This window comes from Neomonachus schauinslandi, chromosome 5 (assembly GCF_002201575.2).
Source record: "Neomonachus schauinslandi chromosome 5, ASM220157v2, whole genome shotgun sequence".
In the NCBI taxonomy this organism is placed as follows: Eukaryota; Metazoa; Chordata; class Mammalia; order Carnivora; family Phocidae; genus Neomonachus; species Neomonachus schauinslandi.
Window position 1 is genome coordinate 25,368,270 of NC_058407.1, and position 19,012 is coordinate 25,387,281.

The following is a 19,012-nucleotide window of genomic DNA, read 5'->3' on the forward strand; positions in this document are numbered from 1 at the left end:
AGGTCCTGGGATCAGGCCCCCTTGCCCAGTGGGGAGTCTGCTTCTCCCTCTGCCTCTCCCCTCCACTTGTGCTCTCTCTCTCTCTGTCTCTTTTTTAAAAAGATTTTGTTCATTTATTTTTGCACACTCACGAGTGGCGGGAGGGGCAAAGGGAGAAGCAGACTCCCTGCCAAGCAGGGAGCCCTAGGAGGGACTTGATCCCAGGACCCCAGGATTTGCCAAAGGCAAATGCTTACTGGACTGAACCACCCAGGCGCCCCCTTCTCTCTCTCTCAAATGAATAATGAACAAATCAAATCTTTAAAAATAAGTAAATAAAATAATTCTTGGTAAAATACCTTATAAAAATATTGGCTCTTTTATTAAAAAATAGTATTGTTCTGCTTAGTTTTCAGATGCTTCAGGTATCGTGAACAGAGACTTGTTTGGATTATGTGTTTCTCAGCTAGACTAAATAAATGTTAACAATGGATAAGTGCAAACACATTGGGCAGTTGCGGCTTGCTCAAGACCATTCCATCCTCAACCCTCAGAAGTGGCATTGTGTGGACTGCAATACAACTGAGTCGATTTGGGCTTGCCTTAGCTGTTCTCATGTTGCCTGTGGAAGATATATTGAAGAACATGCACTCAGGCACTTTCAAGAAAGCAGTCATCCTGTCGCACTGGAGGTGAATGAGATGTATGTTTTTTGTTACCTTTGTGATGATTATGTTCTTAATGATAATGCAACTGGAGACCTGAAGTTACTACGAAGTATGTTAAGTGCAATCAAAAGTCAAAATTATCAGTGCACCACTCGTAGTGGAAGGGTTTTGCGGTCTATGGGTACGAGCGATGATACTTACTACTTATATGATGGCACCCAATCTCTGCTTCAAAATGAAGATCAAATGTATACTGCTCTTTGGCACAGGAGAAGGATATTAATGAGTAAAATCTTTCGAACTTGGTTTGAACAATCACCCATTGGAAGAAAAAGGCAAGAGGAACAATTTCAGGAAAAAATAGCAAAAAGAGAAGTAAAGAAAAGACGACAAGAATTAGAGTATCAAGTTAAAGTGGAACTGGAAACTATTCATCCAAGAAAGAGTTTACGTTTGCAAGGTCTAGCTCAATCTACCACAGTAGAAATAGTTCCTGTTCAAGTTCCACTACAAACCCCAGCATCACCAGCAAAAGATAAAGTAGTATCTACCTCAGAAGATGTAAGATTAAAAAAAGCCAGTGACTCCTCAGGTAAACGAAGCCTAATAATAACCCCTGGTGTAACAGGATTGAGAAATTTGGGAAATACTTGCTATATGAATTCTGTTCTTCAAGTGTTGAGTCATTTACTTATTTTTCGGCAATGTTTTTTAAAACTTGATCTGAACCGATGGCTGGCTGTGACAGCTAGTGATAAGACAAGATCACCTTATAAGCATCTACCAATCACAGATACAGTGTATCAAATGAATGAATGCCAAGAAAAAGATACAGGCAGTGCTCCCTCCAGACATCCAAGTTTATCATTAGGACTAAGCTGTGGAGCGTCAAAGAGTAGAAAGATGGAGCTTATTCAGCCAAGGGAGCCGAGTTCACAATACATTTCTCTCTGTCATGAATTGCATACTTTGTTCCAAGTCATGTGGTCTGGAAAGTGGGCCTTGGTCTCACCATTTGCTATGCTACACTCCGTGTGGAGACTAATTCCAGCTTTTCGTGGTTATGCCCAGCAGGATGCTCAGGAATTTCTTTGTGAACTTTTGGATAAAATACAACATGAACTAGAGACAACTGGTACTAGGTTACCAGCTCTTATCCCCACTTCTCAAAGGAAACTTATCAAACAGGTTCTGAATGTTGTGAATAATATTTTTCATGGACAACTTCTTAGTCAGGTATGGGTTTTTTAAAATCTTATTTTCCTCTTGGGGCATTCATAAAATGAAGCCTAAAAAAAATGCATTTTCTCTGTATTTCTAGTGTGTTAGAGCTAGAGCTAGTACTGTTTTTGCATCAAAATAGATTGCTTTTGCAGAAGTCAGCTCACTGATTTACAGTGTTTCGCTGATTTACAAGTTTCCTTCATGAATTACTGGAAGCCGTTTTTCATCTATGGTAGCAATGATTTTTTGTGGGGAGAGGGAATCAGGAAACAGCTTCTTAGGTTGATAATATTAAATTCATTCTCCGAGGGATTGAGAAGAGAGGGTTTAACCCCACAGGGAATAGATTTGAAGATGCTGCTGCCCTGAGAATGGATCTGAATAATTTCAGGAACCAAGAAGTAGCCCTGGAATACTTTCTATAAAACCAAAGGGGGCAAGTAGGTAGGGAAATTTTAAAGTGAATAAATATGATTTCATTGAGAATAATCCTGAATGGTTTCCTTTATTTTAATTATAGCTATAAAAGTTTCCCTTGTTGTGAAAAGGAATCACGAAACCAGAATCTCCCATCTAATTAATAGCTCTCTGTAACGAGTGGACTTATTGGTAAACTACTACTAGACATAAGGCTCTCTACTTTTCCATCGCATAGAGCTTTAAAATTTTTTTGTTTTAGGCAGTTGGGCTGTTAGGTCATTTCTTTCCCCTTGTAGGCCTGCCTCTGTTCCTCAGTGCAACTTTCACAATAATGATACCATCTTTTGTCTTTATAGCGTACTTTTCTGGAATGTAGCTTAAATGTGTATTTTTAAATTTTTTTTAAAGCTCTGTGCCCAACGTGGGGCTGAAACTCAGAACCCTGAAATCAAGAGTTGCATGCTCTACGGACGGAGCCAGCCAGGCACCCCTGTAGTTTAAGTATTCAAATGTAATTCTTAGGGTTTCTCTTTGACGTTTATTCCACTTAATGTTTCAGAAATGTAAAGATTTTACACTGTGCCATTTAGCAAGTAAGAGTTGTTTCTTGTGTTGCATGCAATTTTATTTTTCCACCACTTTTATGCAAAAGTTTAAAATGCACCATTAGTAGGAGTGCCTGGCTGGCTCAGTCAGTAGAGCATGCAGCTCTTGATCCTTGGGGTGGTGAGTTCAAGCCCTATGTTGAGCCTAGAGCTTACTTTAAAAAAAAGTTTTAAAATGCACTATTATAAATAGAAGTAATATATAGTCATAGAAAACCTGTATGATACAGTAAATCTATGCAGTAAAAGAAAAATCATCCCCTTATCCCATAACCCAACAACCCACACATAAAACTATTAACATTTTGGCATACTTTCTTCTAGTTTTTTTTTCTTCTGTACATTAAAAATTTTATTTTTATTTTTATTTAAAGCTTTGGGTTTTATTTATTTATTTGTTTGTTTGTTTGTTTGTTTTATTTTTAAGTAAGCTCCATGTGGAGCCCAACACAAGGCTTGAACTCATTGACCCTGAGATCAAGACCTGATCAAGATCTGATCAAGAGTCAGACACTTTAACTGACTAAGCCACCTGCACACCTCTTTCCTCTGCACATTTTTAAAACAGATTTTATTTATGTATTTGAGAGAGAAAGAGAGCATAAGCAGGAGGAGCAGCAGAGGGAGAGGGAGAAGCAGGCTCCCCACAGAGCAGGGAGCCCAACAGAGGGCTTGATCTCAGGACACTGGGATCATGACCTAAGCCGAAGACAGACATTTAACCGACTGAGCCATCCAAGAGCCCCTCTTCTGCACATATTTTCTCCTACTTGTTCAGTCATGATGAATTTACCTGCTTTTTTCATTTTTTTCATTATTAATATAAAGATTTTTCATAGTCATTGAAATACTTGATCATTTTTTTCACAGCATGTCAATGTCCATTATATGTGTATACCATAATTTGTTTACCCATTCCTGTATTGTTGACTTGTAAACTGTTTCCAATTTTTCTGTTATTATAATGTCACAGTACATTTTCTTCTAATGATTTCGCTAAGGCAGAGTCCTAGAAATTACTTTGTCAAAGTAGGACTTTTGATCCTTGGCTACAAATTTCTTTCCAGAAAGTTACTATTTTATATTTTGAATAGTGCAAGGGTACCTATGTGCTTATTTTTTCCTTTATGGATGACTTTTGAAATTAATAAAAATTATTATGCCAGCTTTTTTCTCTCTTCCTTTCAGACACGTAATAAACTCTTAGAAAACTGGAGATTCAGATGGTTGGTTCCTAGAATGGCTTCTTTCTTTTTTTATTCAAGAAACTGTTCTCAAAAGGTTAAACCCTGCCTTAATGAGTCTCCAAACAAACACCAAGAGTGTTCTTTATAAAAGAGTTTAGTAATCTATCATGTAGGGATTATTAGATCTATAGAGTCTGTCTTCAGTTTTGTGAAGCGTTTGTTGGCATTAAGTCGTGCTGAGAGCTTCACTTGTTAAAACTGCCCTATACTCTTTGTGGTTCCTGTATTTGGTGAGGATTTTAATGTAGTGATATTTGCTTTAAGTGAGAGTATGGCATCATTTACGTTAAATGTATTGCCTTTTGAAATTATCAGTTGCTAGGGATTCAAAATCTATATTTAAAAATATACAAATAGTATTTTATTTGTATCCTGGTTAAGAAGTTATAGGGATTTGGGGAGAGAAAATTAGTGAAAGTAAGTTAGGAAAAAGGGCAAAGAACAAGTCTAATATTCTAAACACATTAAATGCATATAAATCTCTCTTTCTCCCCCCAGCCACCATCTCTCTCTCTGTCACACACACACACACAATGTATACCTAATTAAATGAGTCCACAGTTTGTTTGTTTGCCTACATTCAGATTTGACTAATACCCTTGGAGTTTTTTGAATGCTTATTGGTTAAAGCCCACCAGTACATAGTGGGTTTACTGACAGTCATTGAAAGGAAAAATTATATAAAGCAGATTACTCAGAATTCTGACGGTGCATTTTCAGAAGAAAATCTAATTTACTGGCAGTGACCTCTATAGTGAAGGGAGTAAATGTTTTGACAGGATTGTAATCTGAGAAACAAATATTTTTATTTGCAGGTTACATGTCTTGCATGTGACAACAAATCAAATACCATAGAACCTTTCTGGGACTTATCACTGGAATTTCCAGAAAGATACCAATGCAATGGAAAAGATACTGCTTCCCAGCCATGTCTGGTTACTGAAATGCTGGCCAAATTTACAGAAACTGAAGCTTTAGAAGGAAAAATCTACGTATGTGACCACTGTAACTGTAAGTAGAGACTGTATATTCTCTTTGCTTTTCTAAGATTAGCGAGGAGAAACACAAATGAGAGGAAGCTGAAAGAAATTCCTAAAGTAGCAGTTATGGAAATAAACTTTGTTAGCTCATCAAAAGAAACTGGGATAGATATTTCTACTTTATAATTGGCATTTGTGAGCTATGTGTTTGTTTTGCCTTATTGATGACATCAAAATTTTTTTGACCCCATAGTCAGTTGTGGAGAGAAAGGATTCATAAAATAAGAAATTTGAACTTAATATGTGAGGCAGAATAAAGTAGCGATGGGGAATAGTAAAAGGAAAGCATGTTATTTAGTACTAAATAAAATGTTTGCTTTATGAGTCTTTTTGCTACATATCTAAACACTGACATATAGATAATATATGTATATAAGTGTACCTATATGATAGGAAATATATAGCTGAACTACTGCTATGGAGATTGGCTTCGTAAAAACAGAGTTAGTAAAAAACTATCTAATGACTGTCTCTTCTATATTAGTCATTGTTCTAATTGCTATGGATAGAAGTAAAACACTTTCAAGGTGCTCACATACCTAATGGAAGAAACAGAGGACTAAGATCTATTATGAGAAACACTCTACTAGAGGTGAACGCAGGAACCCAGCACTGGGGGATGAGACACTCATTTCAATTAAAGGAAAGCATCATCCTCCAGGGAAATTGTATATAAAATCATGACAGATCTGCTATGTCTTTTTCAGGAGTCTTTATCTTCTCTATCAATGTGCATGTGGTATCTTAGTGTTTATGCTATATATTTTCAGGTATTCTAATTTCCATGTTTAAAAAAATGATCTTAGGGTTTTAAACTTCGAAGGTAATATAAAAGAAATATTGGATGTTTCAGTATTGAAGAAATGTTACATCAATTGATGTTTTTTTTAGAATGACTTATATTAACATTTTCTGAGTGCTATCTAATAGGAACTCTGTGTTAAGTAGCCTAGGATTTATAAGGTTTGAAAAAAATAAACTTTATCAAACTCGAATGGTGAAATTTTTTTTCTTGGAAAAAAATGTGAATGGTCCTAGATGCTTTCATCCACCAAATCTGGGAATAGAAAGATAACATGAATGAATGCAGAATATGGTTTTATAACATGTTTGTGTGTGTTTACTGGGTCTACCAAATAAAGTCCTAAAAGAGCTGCTGTAATTTAATACATAAAGGCAGATGTTTAAAATTTTAAGTCAGGGAGTTGATATCACTTATCTAGCTATACTGGCCATATATTCAGGAAGATGATCCAAAAGTAGGTCCAGGACATTCAGCAGCACCAGGTACCTGGATCTCACGGGCAGAGACCCGGAGGACAGGCTACCCGTGGCAAATGGAGACAGCTTACAGGACAGCCTCACGGGGTTTCACCTCCTCCACGAGAAGCAGCTGCTGCCGTGGCTGGAGTCAGAGCTGCTGTGTAAGTTGAAGGACAGCTCCTGGGTGTCCAGAGCAAACTGGTAGGGTGGCGCAGCCAGAAGCTTCAGGGCACAATTCATGGGTGGACCTCTAGAGAAGCAGAGGAGACAACAAAAAGAATCCTAAGTGCCACTTGTTTAAGATCTGGTACTAAAATAGCAAAAGCAAGACACTGAGGGGGAGGCCTCAGGCTCAGAGCTGGAAGACGACTGCTTTGTCAGGAAGTGGGGAAGGGTATTCTGAGCTATTAAGGACCCGCCCCCCTGGGATTCCAATTAACCTCAGTAAATGGACTGACTATGATACTTTTTTAAATTAAGAATTTGGGAAGAGTATATTAAAGTATGTTTAGGGAAATTTTTAACTTTTCCTATTAATTGGCATAGTCAAATCCATTTTTATTTTTTATTAAAGATTTTATTTATGTATTAGAGAGAGAGACACAGCGAGAGAGGGAACACAAGCAGGGGGAGTGGGAGAGGGAGAAGCAGGCTTCCCGCTAAGCAGGGAGCCCGATGGGGGGCTCGATCCCAGGACCCTGGGACCATGACCTGAGCCGAAAGCAGACGCTTAATGACTGAGCCACCCAGGCGCCTACTAGATCATTCTTTTGCCTTATTTGTAGGAGTATATTAAATCAGGGACTTAATTGTTTACATGTCTGTCTGCCTGACTAGCTCTTAAATTGTGTGCTTATAAGTTTTTTGAGAGCAAGGCCATGTCTCTAGCACAGTACAATACCTGTAACAGAGAAGATGTTTAATAATACATGTCTAAAGTATTTAAAGTTTACTCAGCATTTCCTTGTATCTTTAAATTTGATTCTCATTCTGTCTTTGATATCACAGCAAAGCGTAGAAGGTTTTCTTCCAAATCAGTTGTACTCACAGAAGCACAAAAACAGCTTATGATTTGCCACCTACCTCAGGTTCTCAGACTACATCTCAAACGATTCAGGTTAGTAGTAGTAGTAGTATTCCGACTACACATTTCCTTTGTTTTCTTGTTTGGTTTAAAGATTTTTTATTTTTAAATAATCTCTATACTCAATGTGGGGCTTGCACTTACAACCCCAAGATCAAGAGTCTCATGCTCTACTGACTGAGCCAACCAGTCGCCCCTCCAAATACACACTTCTAAGTTAATCATTCCTTGTGCTTCCCATGCTTCAAAACTTAACACACATGATGAATCAGATTTTATTTTATTTTATTCTTTTTTAAGATTTTATTTATTTGACAGCACAAGCAGGCAGAGAGGCAGGCAGAGGGAGAGGGAGAGGCAGGCTCTCCACTGAGCAAGGAGCCCGATGCAGGGCTCGATCCCAGGACCCTGGGATCATGACCAGAGCCGAAGGCAGACGCTTAACCAACTGAGTCACCCAGGCGCCCCTCCATCAGATTTTAATAGTATATATTTGGCTAGTAGATGACTTAACATCTATCTACTTCTGTGTTTTTTTAAAGACAAAAAAAATTCTGTCATCTCTAGCCTTGACCAATAGACACCATTTTCAGTAACTAAGCTTCTGATTAGCCTCCCTTGTAGAATGCATTGCTGATGACTAGTCCCTTCACATTTTGGTCTGTGATATTATTCTTGTAAGCTTCTGCTTATAGAGTTAAATAAAAGTTTTAAATTTATAACTTAAGAGTATTTAACCCAATTGCCTCATTCTTAGAAAATATCTAAGGTATAGCAGTTCAATTCAGAGCAGTTAACAAAAAAACCCTCTAGTGTTCAGAAATATATTTAGTCAGGCGAATTAGTTTGCAAAACTATTGGTTAAGCAAAGCATATGGTTTCATACCTTGCAATAATCATGTTAACCTTAGAGCTTATTCTTAAGTTACTTTATGTGCTATGATTTGAAAACTATGGAGACCGTGTTTTTCATACATAATGGGTTTTGGCTTGTTTACAGTTTTTGTGTGTGTGTGTGTTTTTAAGATTTTATTTATTTGAGCGAGAGAGAGAACACACATGAGCAGGCGCAGAGGGAGAGGATGAAGCAGGCTCCCCTGCTGATCAGGGAGCCCGATGCGGGCTTGATCCCAGAACCCTAGGATCATGACCTGAGCCCAAGGCAGAAGCTTAACTGACTGAGCCACTTGGGCGCCCCTTAAAGTTTTTTTTAAATAATTAAAATAATACATGTTTTTTTTAAATGCAAACTTCACAGAAGGTAAAGTAAAAGTCCAAAGTAAAAGTACCTCTTCCCTCTCAGCCCCACTTCCCAGAGATATTCACTGTTAATTTTAGTCCGTTATTTCAGTTACTTATGGAAGCTGTTAAAGGTATAGTCAACAAATAACATGTGAGTGCTGTTAAATACAAATGTTGTTCTATATTCTTTGGGGAATATAAAGTAGGATCCTTTCCTCAAGATTATAGTCAGGCATGCACAGAAATAATGGTGAAATAGAAATACTAACGGGGCACCTGACTGGCTCAGTCGGTAGAGCATGCGACTCATAATCTCAGGGTTGAGCGTTCAAGCCCCATGTTGGGCGTAGAGCCTAGTTAAAATTAAAAAAAAGAAAAAAGAAAGAAAGAAAAATACTAAGTATCACAAGTTATATACAAATTGATTTATCAGAGATTTGGAAGAAGGAGTTAGCTGATGTCTAAATGTTTCCAAAGTCTCTCTAATGGCATAGGGGTCTTTATATCATTCAAGTCTCAGTTCATATGTCCATTCTTTAGAGCAGACTTCCCTGACCATCCTATTTAAAAGTAGCACCACCCAACTCTCCTTATCACATTACCCTATTTTTGCTTAAATGGCAAAACCCACTATCTGCAATTAGTAGTTTATTTACTTATTTCTCTACCTCTGGCAGTGGAACAGAAGCTCAGTAATGACAGGGACCTTGTCTGTTTCATTCCTGTATCTCAAGGCCCAGAACCGAGCTCTGTGCACAGTAGTTGCCCAAAAATATTTATTAAGTGAATGAATGGGGCATATGCAGGAGGAGCACTTTAGCCTAAGGGAGCAACATGAACAAAGGTATAGAGGAGGAACGGGGAAGGGTATACAACAAAAGATTTAGTGAAATCAGGTGAGACCTGTCATTGTGCATAAAATCAAGGGTAATAGAAACAAGAAGATTAGTTAGGAGGTTAATATTGTATTCCACGGCCAGGTAAGAAGGGCCAGGGAGCATGGAGAAGTAAGAGCATAAATGAGATTCTGTAAAGACAGAACTGAAAGGACTTAAATTTTTGCTACTTAAATTTGTACTGAATTGGCTACTATAAACTGTTGGAGAACTTCCTGTTCTTCCTAATTGCTGCTTTAATCTGGTATTTGAAGCTCTCCTTTTAGTTAAACCTATTTGACTCTATCCCTTTCCATCTATTGCCCAAAACATTTTTGACCCTTCAGGACATATTTATTTCTGATTCAGAGATTTTGTTTATGCTGCCTTTACCACATTTGTCTTTCTCCTTTTTCTTTATCTGTTCAAAAAGCACTATTGTATTTGCCAATGTATAAAATATATAGGATATATAAAAGATAAAAGGGAAAATGGGATAGGGGAGGGGCATACAGGAACCTCTGAAAAAGCATAAGAAATGGAACATTTCTAGTACCTTAGACATTCCCCTTGTGTGCCTCCTAGTCCAATGCTCTCCCTTCTCTTTGAAGCAAACCACTGTGAACTTAGGGTATAGTGTTATCTTGTTATCATTTTACTGTATTTACATCAGTAGAAAAAAACTGGGTACCCAATTTAATCAACAGGAATGAGTATTGTCCATTTAGATGGCTTATAAGTGTTTATTTAGCATTAAATAATGTAAGGTTTGAATTTTATGGTAAACTATAAGTATCTTTTGAGTGATAGGAATTATAGGAACTTTTGTTAAGCAAGTCCTATTTTTTTAAATGCTTGGTCTTCCATGTTGACTAGTTACAGGTGCATTGAGTATAGGATCTCTTATACATTTCATGGGAGAAGTTTTGGGGTATGATTCCTACTCCAAAAGATAATTTAATTTGCAAGTCTCACCTTTAGCTCCATACAATTTTATATTGTACTAATAGCATTTTCACATATTTTTGCTTATCTTCCTTTCTCCTTCTCTACTTACTATTATTTATCATAACATCATGTTTTAGTACTTTAATGCTGTCCTATTTTTTTTTAAGATTTTTATTTTATTTATTTTTTTGACAGAGAGAGAGATCCCAAGTAGGCAGACAGGCAGGCAGAGGGAGAGGGAGAAGCAGGCTCCCTGCTGAGCACAGAGCCCAATATGGGGCTCGATCCCAGGACCCTTCGGATCATGACTTGAGCCGAAGGCAGACACTTAACTGACTGAGCCACCCAGGCGCCCTATTCTTTTACACTTTAAAGTAGGTTAATAAGAGGCTCTCACATACGATCACTGAACACACCATGTCACGAATCATATAAAATCACTGAACATGTCAGGTCACCAGGATGAGGTCATGGAGACCAGGAAAGCAGCAGGGAGGTGAGAGATTGGGAGTCAAGAGGCTGACTCTGAAGTTAGAGAAGTCACTTCACTTTTCCATGCATGCCTGCTGCCGTCACAACCTCCATTCTGCACAGGCCCCAGCCTGGCTCCGCTCCCCGCTCCCCGAGGCTCTGTGCTGTCCCAGGCTGCTGCCTGCCTGCAGGGTCCGCTGCTCTGTGCATGCTGTTGAGCGCCGGGAGCCGGGACCACTACGGCGCACACATACTGTCTCCGGGGTCTCGCCTCTGCTCGTGCACATGCTCCGTTGTCCCGTCAACTCTGACGAAACCCACATTCAAAGATGACATTGTGAAGAATTTCAAGACACTGACATTAGAGCATTAAACCAAGCATGGAGTCCTAAATGACTGTACAGGTTGCCCGCCAAGAAGTTGGCCGTGGAAGGAACTCTTAGGGCTCTAGAAATGCACATGACTTAGTGATTTCACTTGCTCTCTCCACATCATCTTCTCCTATCATGAAAGCTCTGTTCTGATCAAGAAACACATATTTAATGTTTAGGTAGATGAGGATAAACCTACAAGACTAAGAATAAACAGTTAAAAATGGGAAAAGTCAGGGGCGCCTGGTTGGCTCAGTGGGTTAAGCCACCCACTCTTTTTTTAATTTTATTTTTTTATGTTATGTTAATCACCATACGTTACATCATTAGTTTTTGATGTAGTGTTCCATGATTCATTGTTTGCATATAACACCCAGTGCTCCATTCTGTACGTGCCCTCCTTAATACCCATCACCAGGCTAACCCATCCCCCCACCCCCCTCCCCTCTAGAAACCTCAGTTTGTTTCTCAGAGTCCATCGTCTCTCATGGTTCGTCTCCCCCTCCGATTTCCCCCCACTTCATTTTTCCCTTCCTGCTATCTTCTCTCTCTCTCTTTTTTTTTTAACGTATAATGTATTATTTGTTTCAGAGGTACAGGTCTGTGATTCAACAGTCTTACACAATTCACAGTACTCACCATAGCACATACCCTCCCCAATGTCTATCACCAGCCACCCCATCCCTCCCACCCCCCACCACTCCAGCAACCCTCCGTTTGTTTCCTGAGATTAAGAATTCCTCATATCAGTGAGATCATATGATACATGTCTTTCTCTGATTGACTTATTTCGCTTAGCATAATACCCTCCAGTTCCATCCATGTCCTTGCAAATGACAAGATTTCATTTTTTGATGGCTGCATTCTATTCCATTGTGTATATATACCACTTCTTCTTTATCCATTCATCTGTTGATGGACATCTTGGCTCTTTCCATAGTTTGGCTATTGTGGACATTGCTGCTATAAACATTGGGGTGCATGTACCCCTTTGGATCACTACATTTGTATCTTTGGGGTAAATACCCAGAAGTGCAATTGCTGCGTCATATGGTAGCTCTATTTTCAACTTTTTGAGGAACCTCCATACTGTTTTCCAGAGTGGCTGCACCAGTTTGCATTCCCACCAACCGTGTAGGAGGGTTCCCCTTTCTCCGCATCCCCGCCAACATCTGTCGTTTCCTGACTTGTTAATTTTAGCCATTCTGACTGGTGTGAGGTGGTATCTCACTGAGGTTTTGATCTTGATTTCCCTCATGCCGAGCGATGTTGAGCACTTTTTCATGTGTCTGTTGGCCATTTGGATGTCTTCTTTGAAGAAATGTCTGTTCATGTCTTCTGCCCATTTCTTGATTGGATTATTTGTTCTTTGGTTGTTGAGTTTGATAAGTTCTTTATAGATTTTGGATACTAGCCCTTTATCGGAGATGTCATTTGCAAATATCTTCTCCCATTCTGTCGGTTGTCTTTTGGTTTTGTTGACTGTTTCCTTTGCTTTGCAAAAGCTTTTTATCTTGATGAAGTCCTAATAGTTCATTGTTGCCTTTGTTTCCCTTGCCTTTGGAGATGTGTCTAGTAAGAAGTTGCTACAACTGAGGTTGAAGCGGTTGCTGCCTGTGTTCTCCTCTAGGATTTTGATGGACTCCTGTCTCACATTTAGGTCTTTCAACCATTTTGAGTCTATTTTTGTGTGTGGTGTAAGGAAATGGTCCTAGTTTCATTCTTCTGCATGTGGCTGTCCAATTTTCCCAACACCATTTGTTGAAGAGACTGTCTTTTTTCCATTGGACATTCTTTCCTGCTTTGTCGAAGATTAGTTGACCATAGAGTTGAGGGTCCATTTCTGGGCTCTCTATTCTGTTCCATTGATCTATGTGTCTGTTTTTGTGCCAGTACCATACTGTCTTGATAGCTTTGTAATAGAGCTTGAAGTCTGGAATTGTGATGCTACCAGCTTTGCTTTTCTTTTTCAACATTCCTCTGGCTATTTGGGGTCTTTTCTGGTTCCATACAAATTTTAGGATTATTTGTCCTATTTCTTTGAAAAAAGTTGATGGTATTTTGATAGGGATTGCATTAAATGTATCGATTGTTCTAGGTAGCATAGACATTTTCACAATATTTGTTATTCCAATTCATGAGCATGGAACGTTTTTCCATTTCTTTGTGTCTTCCTCAATTTCTTTCATGAGTATTTTATAGTTTTCTGAGTACAGATCTTACATCTCCTTGGTTAGATTTATTCCTAGGTATCTTATGTTTTGGGGTGCAGTTGTAAATGGGATTGATTCCTTAATTTTTCTTCTTGTTGTTGGTATATATAAATGCAACTGATTTCTATGCATTGATTTTACATCCTGCCACTTCACTGAATTCCTGTATGAGTTCTAGCAGTTTTGGGGTGTAGTCTTTTGGGTTTTCCACATAAAGTATCATATCATCTGCAAAGAGTGAGAGTTTGACTTCTTCTTTGCCGATTTGGATGCCTTTTATTTCTTTTTGTTGTCTGATTGCTGAGACTAGGACTTCTAGTACTATGTTGAATAGCAGTGGTGATAGTGGACATCCCTGCCGTGTTCCTGACCTTAGGGGGAAAGCTCTCAGTTTTTCCCCATTGAGTATGGTATTCGCTGTGGGTTTTTCATAGATGGCTTTTATGATATTGAGGTATGTACCCTCTATCCCTACACTGTGAAGAGTTTTAATCAAGAAAGAATGCTGTACTTTGTCAAATGCTTTTTCTGCATCTATTGAGAGGATCATACGGTTCTTGTTCTTTCTTTTATTAATGTATTGTATCACATGGATTGATGTGTGGATGTTGAACCAACCTTGCAGCCCAGGAATAAATCCCACTTGGTCGTGGTGAATAATCCTTTTAATGTACTGTTGGATCCAATTGGCTAGTATTTTGGTGAGAATTTTTGCATCCATGTTCATCAGGGATATTGGTCTGTATTTCTCCTTTTTGATGGGGTCTTTGTTTGATTTTGGGATCAAGGTAATGCTGGCCTCATAAAATGAGTCTGGAAGTTTTCCTTCTATTTCTATTTTTTGGAACAGTTTCAGAAGAATAGGTATTAATTCTTTAAATGTTTGGTAGAATTCCCCTGGGGAGCCATCTGGCCCTGGGCTCTTGTTTGTTGGGAGATTTTTGATTATTGCTTCAATTTCCTTAGTGGGTATAGGTATAGGTCTGTTCAAGTTTTCTGTGTCTTCCTGGTTCAGTTTTGGTAGTTTATACATCTCTAGGAATGCATCCATTTCTTCCAGATTATCTAATTTGCTGGCATATAGTTGCTCATAATATGTTCTTATAATTGTTTGTGTTTCTTTGGTGTTGGTTGTGATCTCTCCACTTTCATGATTTTATTTATTTGGGTCATTTCTCTTTTATTTTTGATAAGTCTGGCCAGGGGTTTATCAATCTTATTAATTCTTTCAAGGAACCAGTTCCTAGTTTTGTTGATTTGTTCTACTGTTCTTTTGGTTTCTATTTCATTGATTTCTGCTCTGATCTTTATTATTTATCTTCTGCTGGCTTTAGGCTGTATTTGCTGTTCTTTCTCCAGCTCCTTTAGGTGTAGGGTTAGGTTGTGTATTTGTGACCTTTATTGTTTCTTGAGAAAGGCTTGTATTGCTATATATTTTCCTCTTAGGACCGCCTTTGCTGCATCCCAAAGATTTTGAACAGTTGTGTTTTCATTTTCATTTGTTTCCATGAATTTTTTTAATTCTTTAATTTCCTGGTTGACCCATTCATTCTTTAGTAGGATGCTCTTTAGCCTCCATGTATTGTATCTGAGTTCTTTCCGACTTTCCTCTTGTGATTGAGTTCTAGTTTCAAAGCATTGTGGTCTGAAAATATGCAGGGAATGATCCCAATCTTTTGGTACCGGTTGAGACCTGATTTGTGACCTAGGATGTGATCTATTCTGGAGAATGTTCCATGTGCACTAGAGAAGAATGTGTATTCTGTTGCTTTGGGATTGAATGTTCTGAGTATATCTGTGAAGTCCATTTGGTCCATTGTGTCATTTAAAGTCAATGCTATCCTCTTTTCATCTGTGTCTGTCTTTTGTCTCTGTACCACCATAAACCAAGCTGCATTACAGTCTCTTGAACAAGACATTATTTTCCCCTGTAGCACCAGCTCATACTATGTGTATGATAAAAACATTGCTTGCCAAGCTTTGGTCCAGTACCAGGAAGCATGACCGACAGACTGAGAAAATGACAGTACAGAGGCATTGAGTTCTGTCCCTAATGAGTGTTGTGGTGACTTACAGGGAAGGGTTACAGTTCCTGTTTTTTTCTTAGTCAGAAGAGCTCTAAAGTGTTCTGAAGAATTAGAGGTGCCTTCTTTTGTCCTGCTTTCCCGTACATCTGGCCAAGAAAGGTCTAGGTTATGTCTCCCAAGAACAAATTCTAGATTCTGGGGTGTGATTCTAGATTCCTCATGGTGTGACAAGGCAATAGAGAATTAAAACCCTTTGGTACCTTGAATTAATCTATGAGAAGGGGGACACTGCTATAGGGCCATAATTTCCTTTGCTGAAAGTTAATTTACTTCCTATATAATCTTCTAACTACAGAAGACAAATATTTTAAAACCTGACCAGAACTGTTTAATAAACCTAAATTTTTCCATTTATAGCCAGCTTCAGCATTGAAAGGATTTTATATTATTTTACATATGATACTTTGTATTCTATACTGAGGCCTTTTATTATGACTGTCTGAACCTAGTACATGGTATATTCCCTTGACTTTTTTTGATCATTTTACCCTGGTTTGTTCACAGGTGGTCAGGACGTAATAACCGAGAGAAAATTGGTGTTCATGTTGGCTTTGAAGAAATCTTAAACATGGAGCCTTATTGCTGCAGGGAATCCCTGAAATCCCTCAGACCAGAATGTTTTATCTATGATTTATCTGCTGTAGTAATGCACCATGGGAAAGGATTTGGCTCAGGACACTACACTGCCTACTGCTATAATTCTGAAGGAGGTATAGATGGGGAAAAGTATTTTATCTTGGGTCAGACTTGGAACCTGGTATTTAGGCTTTACAATTTCTGAATTGGCCACTAAATCATCCTAAGGGAAGCCACTTGACCCCCTTTTTTTTTTTTTTTTTTTAACGAATACTACGGTTCATAAAAAAACAAAGGTTTGTGCAGAAAATGGGATATTTTCTGCAGGATTGTAGTAGTTTTGATTTTCAAAGGCTGTAGGTATAGGATAGTAAGGATGGTCACATTGATTACAAGTCAGATTGCTACCTTACAAGCACATTTCTAAGGGCAGGTCCTCTGTTTAGTGGTTTCATCTAGTTAATTTTGTTAGAGAACAGAGCATTTAATGAACTGGGGATCACAGATATTTAGAACAAACTCTGAGTTCAGGTTTTAATAAAACTCACTTTCACTTACTGCCTCCATGGACCCTCAAGGACAATCTTCATAGGTAGCAAAATTGATTTAGGTTTCACTTTTTATTTCCCCTTCCTTTAACTACTACTGAACGAAGACTGAGCCTCCCCATGCATACCATTCCACCTCACCCAGAAAAGAGGTATGGAAAGAACCACATAATCCATGAAGGCCATTAATTTAACAATAAACTACCAAGAGTGAGTTGTACACTGTTTGCTCTACATATGATTAGCAGCAAAAGCATTAACTGGTCAGATTATACCTAGAATTAAAGATAGTGTCAAGTGAACTACTCAGATTTTTTAACTTCAGATTACTTCTAGAATAAAGGTAGATGATTCCAGAATAACATACTGCCCAAGCTGTATTTCTCATCAATAGAAATGAAATGGCTAGATAGTTATTTTCCCTTCAAAGAAATGTAACTCTCACTGAAACTAATGCCTTTAAATCCGTATTAATTTATATTAGAAACTTCTAAAGTTCTTTTATAAACCTTCAGGTAAAGTATTTCTGTGCTTCACTCTAGGGTTCTGGGTACACTGCAATGACTCCAAGCTAAGCATGTGCACTATGGACGAAGTATGCAAGGCCCAAGCTTATATCTTGTTTTATACCCAGCGAGTTACTGAGAATGGACATTCTAAACTCTTGCCTTCAGAAATCCTGTCTGGTAGCCAACATCCCAATGAAGAAGCTGATACCTCTTCTAATGAAATCCTTAGCTGATCCAAAGACAGTGGGGCTTTCTTCTTGTGATTTTATATATACTTTTTAAAAGGGCTTACAATTTGGAGCTTCATTGTTTTAATTTTTTACTTAGGAATCAGTGCACTGTTTATACATTTTGTATCTACAACAAAACTTTCACAGAGACAAGATTAGCATGAATATGTATATCAATGACAGCAGGTAACTAAACTTTTTTCAAGTACTTGGGAGTTTTAAACTTATAGTGTTTACTTCAGACTGGCATTACCTCTTTTTTATTTTGATGTCTTAATTGGCTCAGATCATGAATTTGTGCAATCTTTTACTGAAGTTCAGGTGGCATCATTTTATACATTTATTTATCTTTTGTAGGCATTTTTTATACAAATTCTTTTTAGATGGAAAATTAGATACTTTCTTCACTAATAGTCATACCAAAAAAAAAAAAATTATTTCAGGCCATTTGTATACTGAAGTTACCTTTGCCCCTTGAAGGGAGTTCAACTACTACATTCGTTGTGAAATATCAAGGTATCACCTAAATACTCATCAATCACACTAATTGATATTCCTGAGACTTTGTGTATTACAGGGCTCAGAATAGACATTATTTTGGTTAATGGAACTTCCATTTTTCCAAAAATTTATTAAGTTTTAATAATTGTTCTTTATTTTGCATAGTCCAACTTTATACAAATGAAAATTACAGCTTTATAGTATATTTAAATTACTTCAGTAGTGTGGACATGAAAACAATGATGGCTGGGACTTATGATGATGATTTGTTTGGCAGCAAACAGGTTTGTCTAGATTCCAATAAGCAGTCTTACAAAAAATCTGAATTCAGCAGTATATTATGATATACAAGTACAGTTTAACTTGAGTAAGTTCATTTTATATGTTTAACATTAGATCTCTTAAAAGCTTTGTACCATATCGTATCTTGAGATTTTTAAAGGAAAAAAATGTCTTCTTGAAGAGAAAAAAATTGCATAGGACAGAGAAGATAATTGTTCAAAATTGGCAACTGGGCAACATGTTCAGCATCTCATATTTCTAAATAACTAAAGGGTTGGATTACTTTTGCTCCAATTATGTGAAGACTAGGAACCTCAGATATTCAAACACTGGGGGGCCTTACTTTTTTAATTAAAAATTATCTAAACTTACCTTTTATTAAAAAATATAGTATGAAATACTCTTTGCTCTTCCTTAATAATCTTACTAGATCTCTTCAAAATCCTACTGCTGCTAATTACTGACCTCTATAGATCAGCTATTTAACATCTTAGCTCAGTGTTAACCACTGGAAGATCATTTTTTCCTTTTTTAAGTGGGTTTTCTTGCAGGTTGAAATCTTAATGAAAGATAATATCCTGTAGAATGCTGTTCTCTGCTAGTGATCATCTATTAAGTATAAGCTTGAA

The 19,012-nt window shown here is 37.7% G+C and overlaps 1 protein-coding gene across 1 annotated transcript; it reads left to right on the forward strand.

The window, feature by feature from the left end:
• Positions 1–458: 458 nt before the first annotated feature.
• Positions 459–17,603, forward strand: USP44 (ubiquitin specific peptidase 44). The gene is made up of 5 exons (XM_021687532.1): positions 459–1,883; positions 4,959–5,154; positions 7,455–7,563; positions 16,242–16,447; positions 17,404–17,603. Exons 1-5 carry the CDS (start codon positions 459–461, stop codon positions 17,601–17,603), a joined length of 2,136 nt encoding a protein of 711 aa, XP_021543207.1.
• The last annotated feature ends 1,409 nt before the right edge of the window (positions 17,604–19,012 follow it).

Bases quoted from the DNA above. Each gene is read 5' to 3' on its own strand.
- USP44 (XM_021687532.1), top strand. From the start codon at position 459: ATGTTAACAATGGATAAGTGCAAACACATTGGGCAGTTGCGGCTTGCT. The intron at 1,884-4,958 runs GTATGGGTTTTT...TTTTATTTGCAG, and splicing joins ATGGACAACTTCTTAGTCAG to GTTACATGTCTTGCATGTGA. The intron at 5,155-7,454 runs GTAAGTAGAGAC...TTGATATCACAG, and splicing joins CGTATGTGACCACTGTAACT to CAAAGCGTAGAAGGTTTTCT.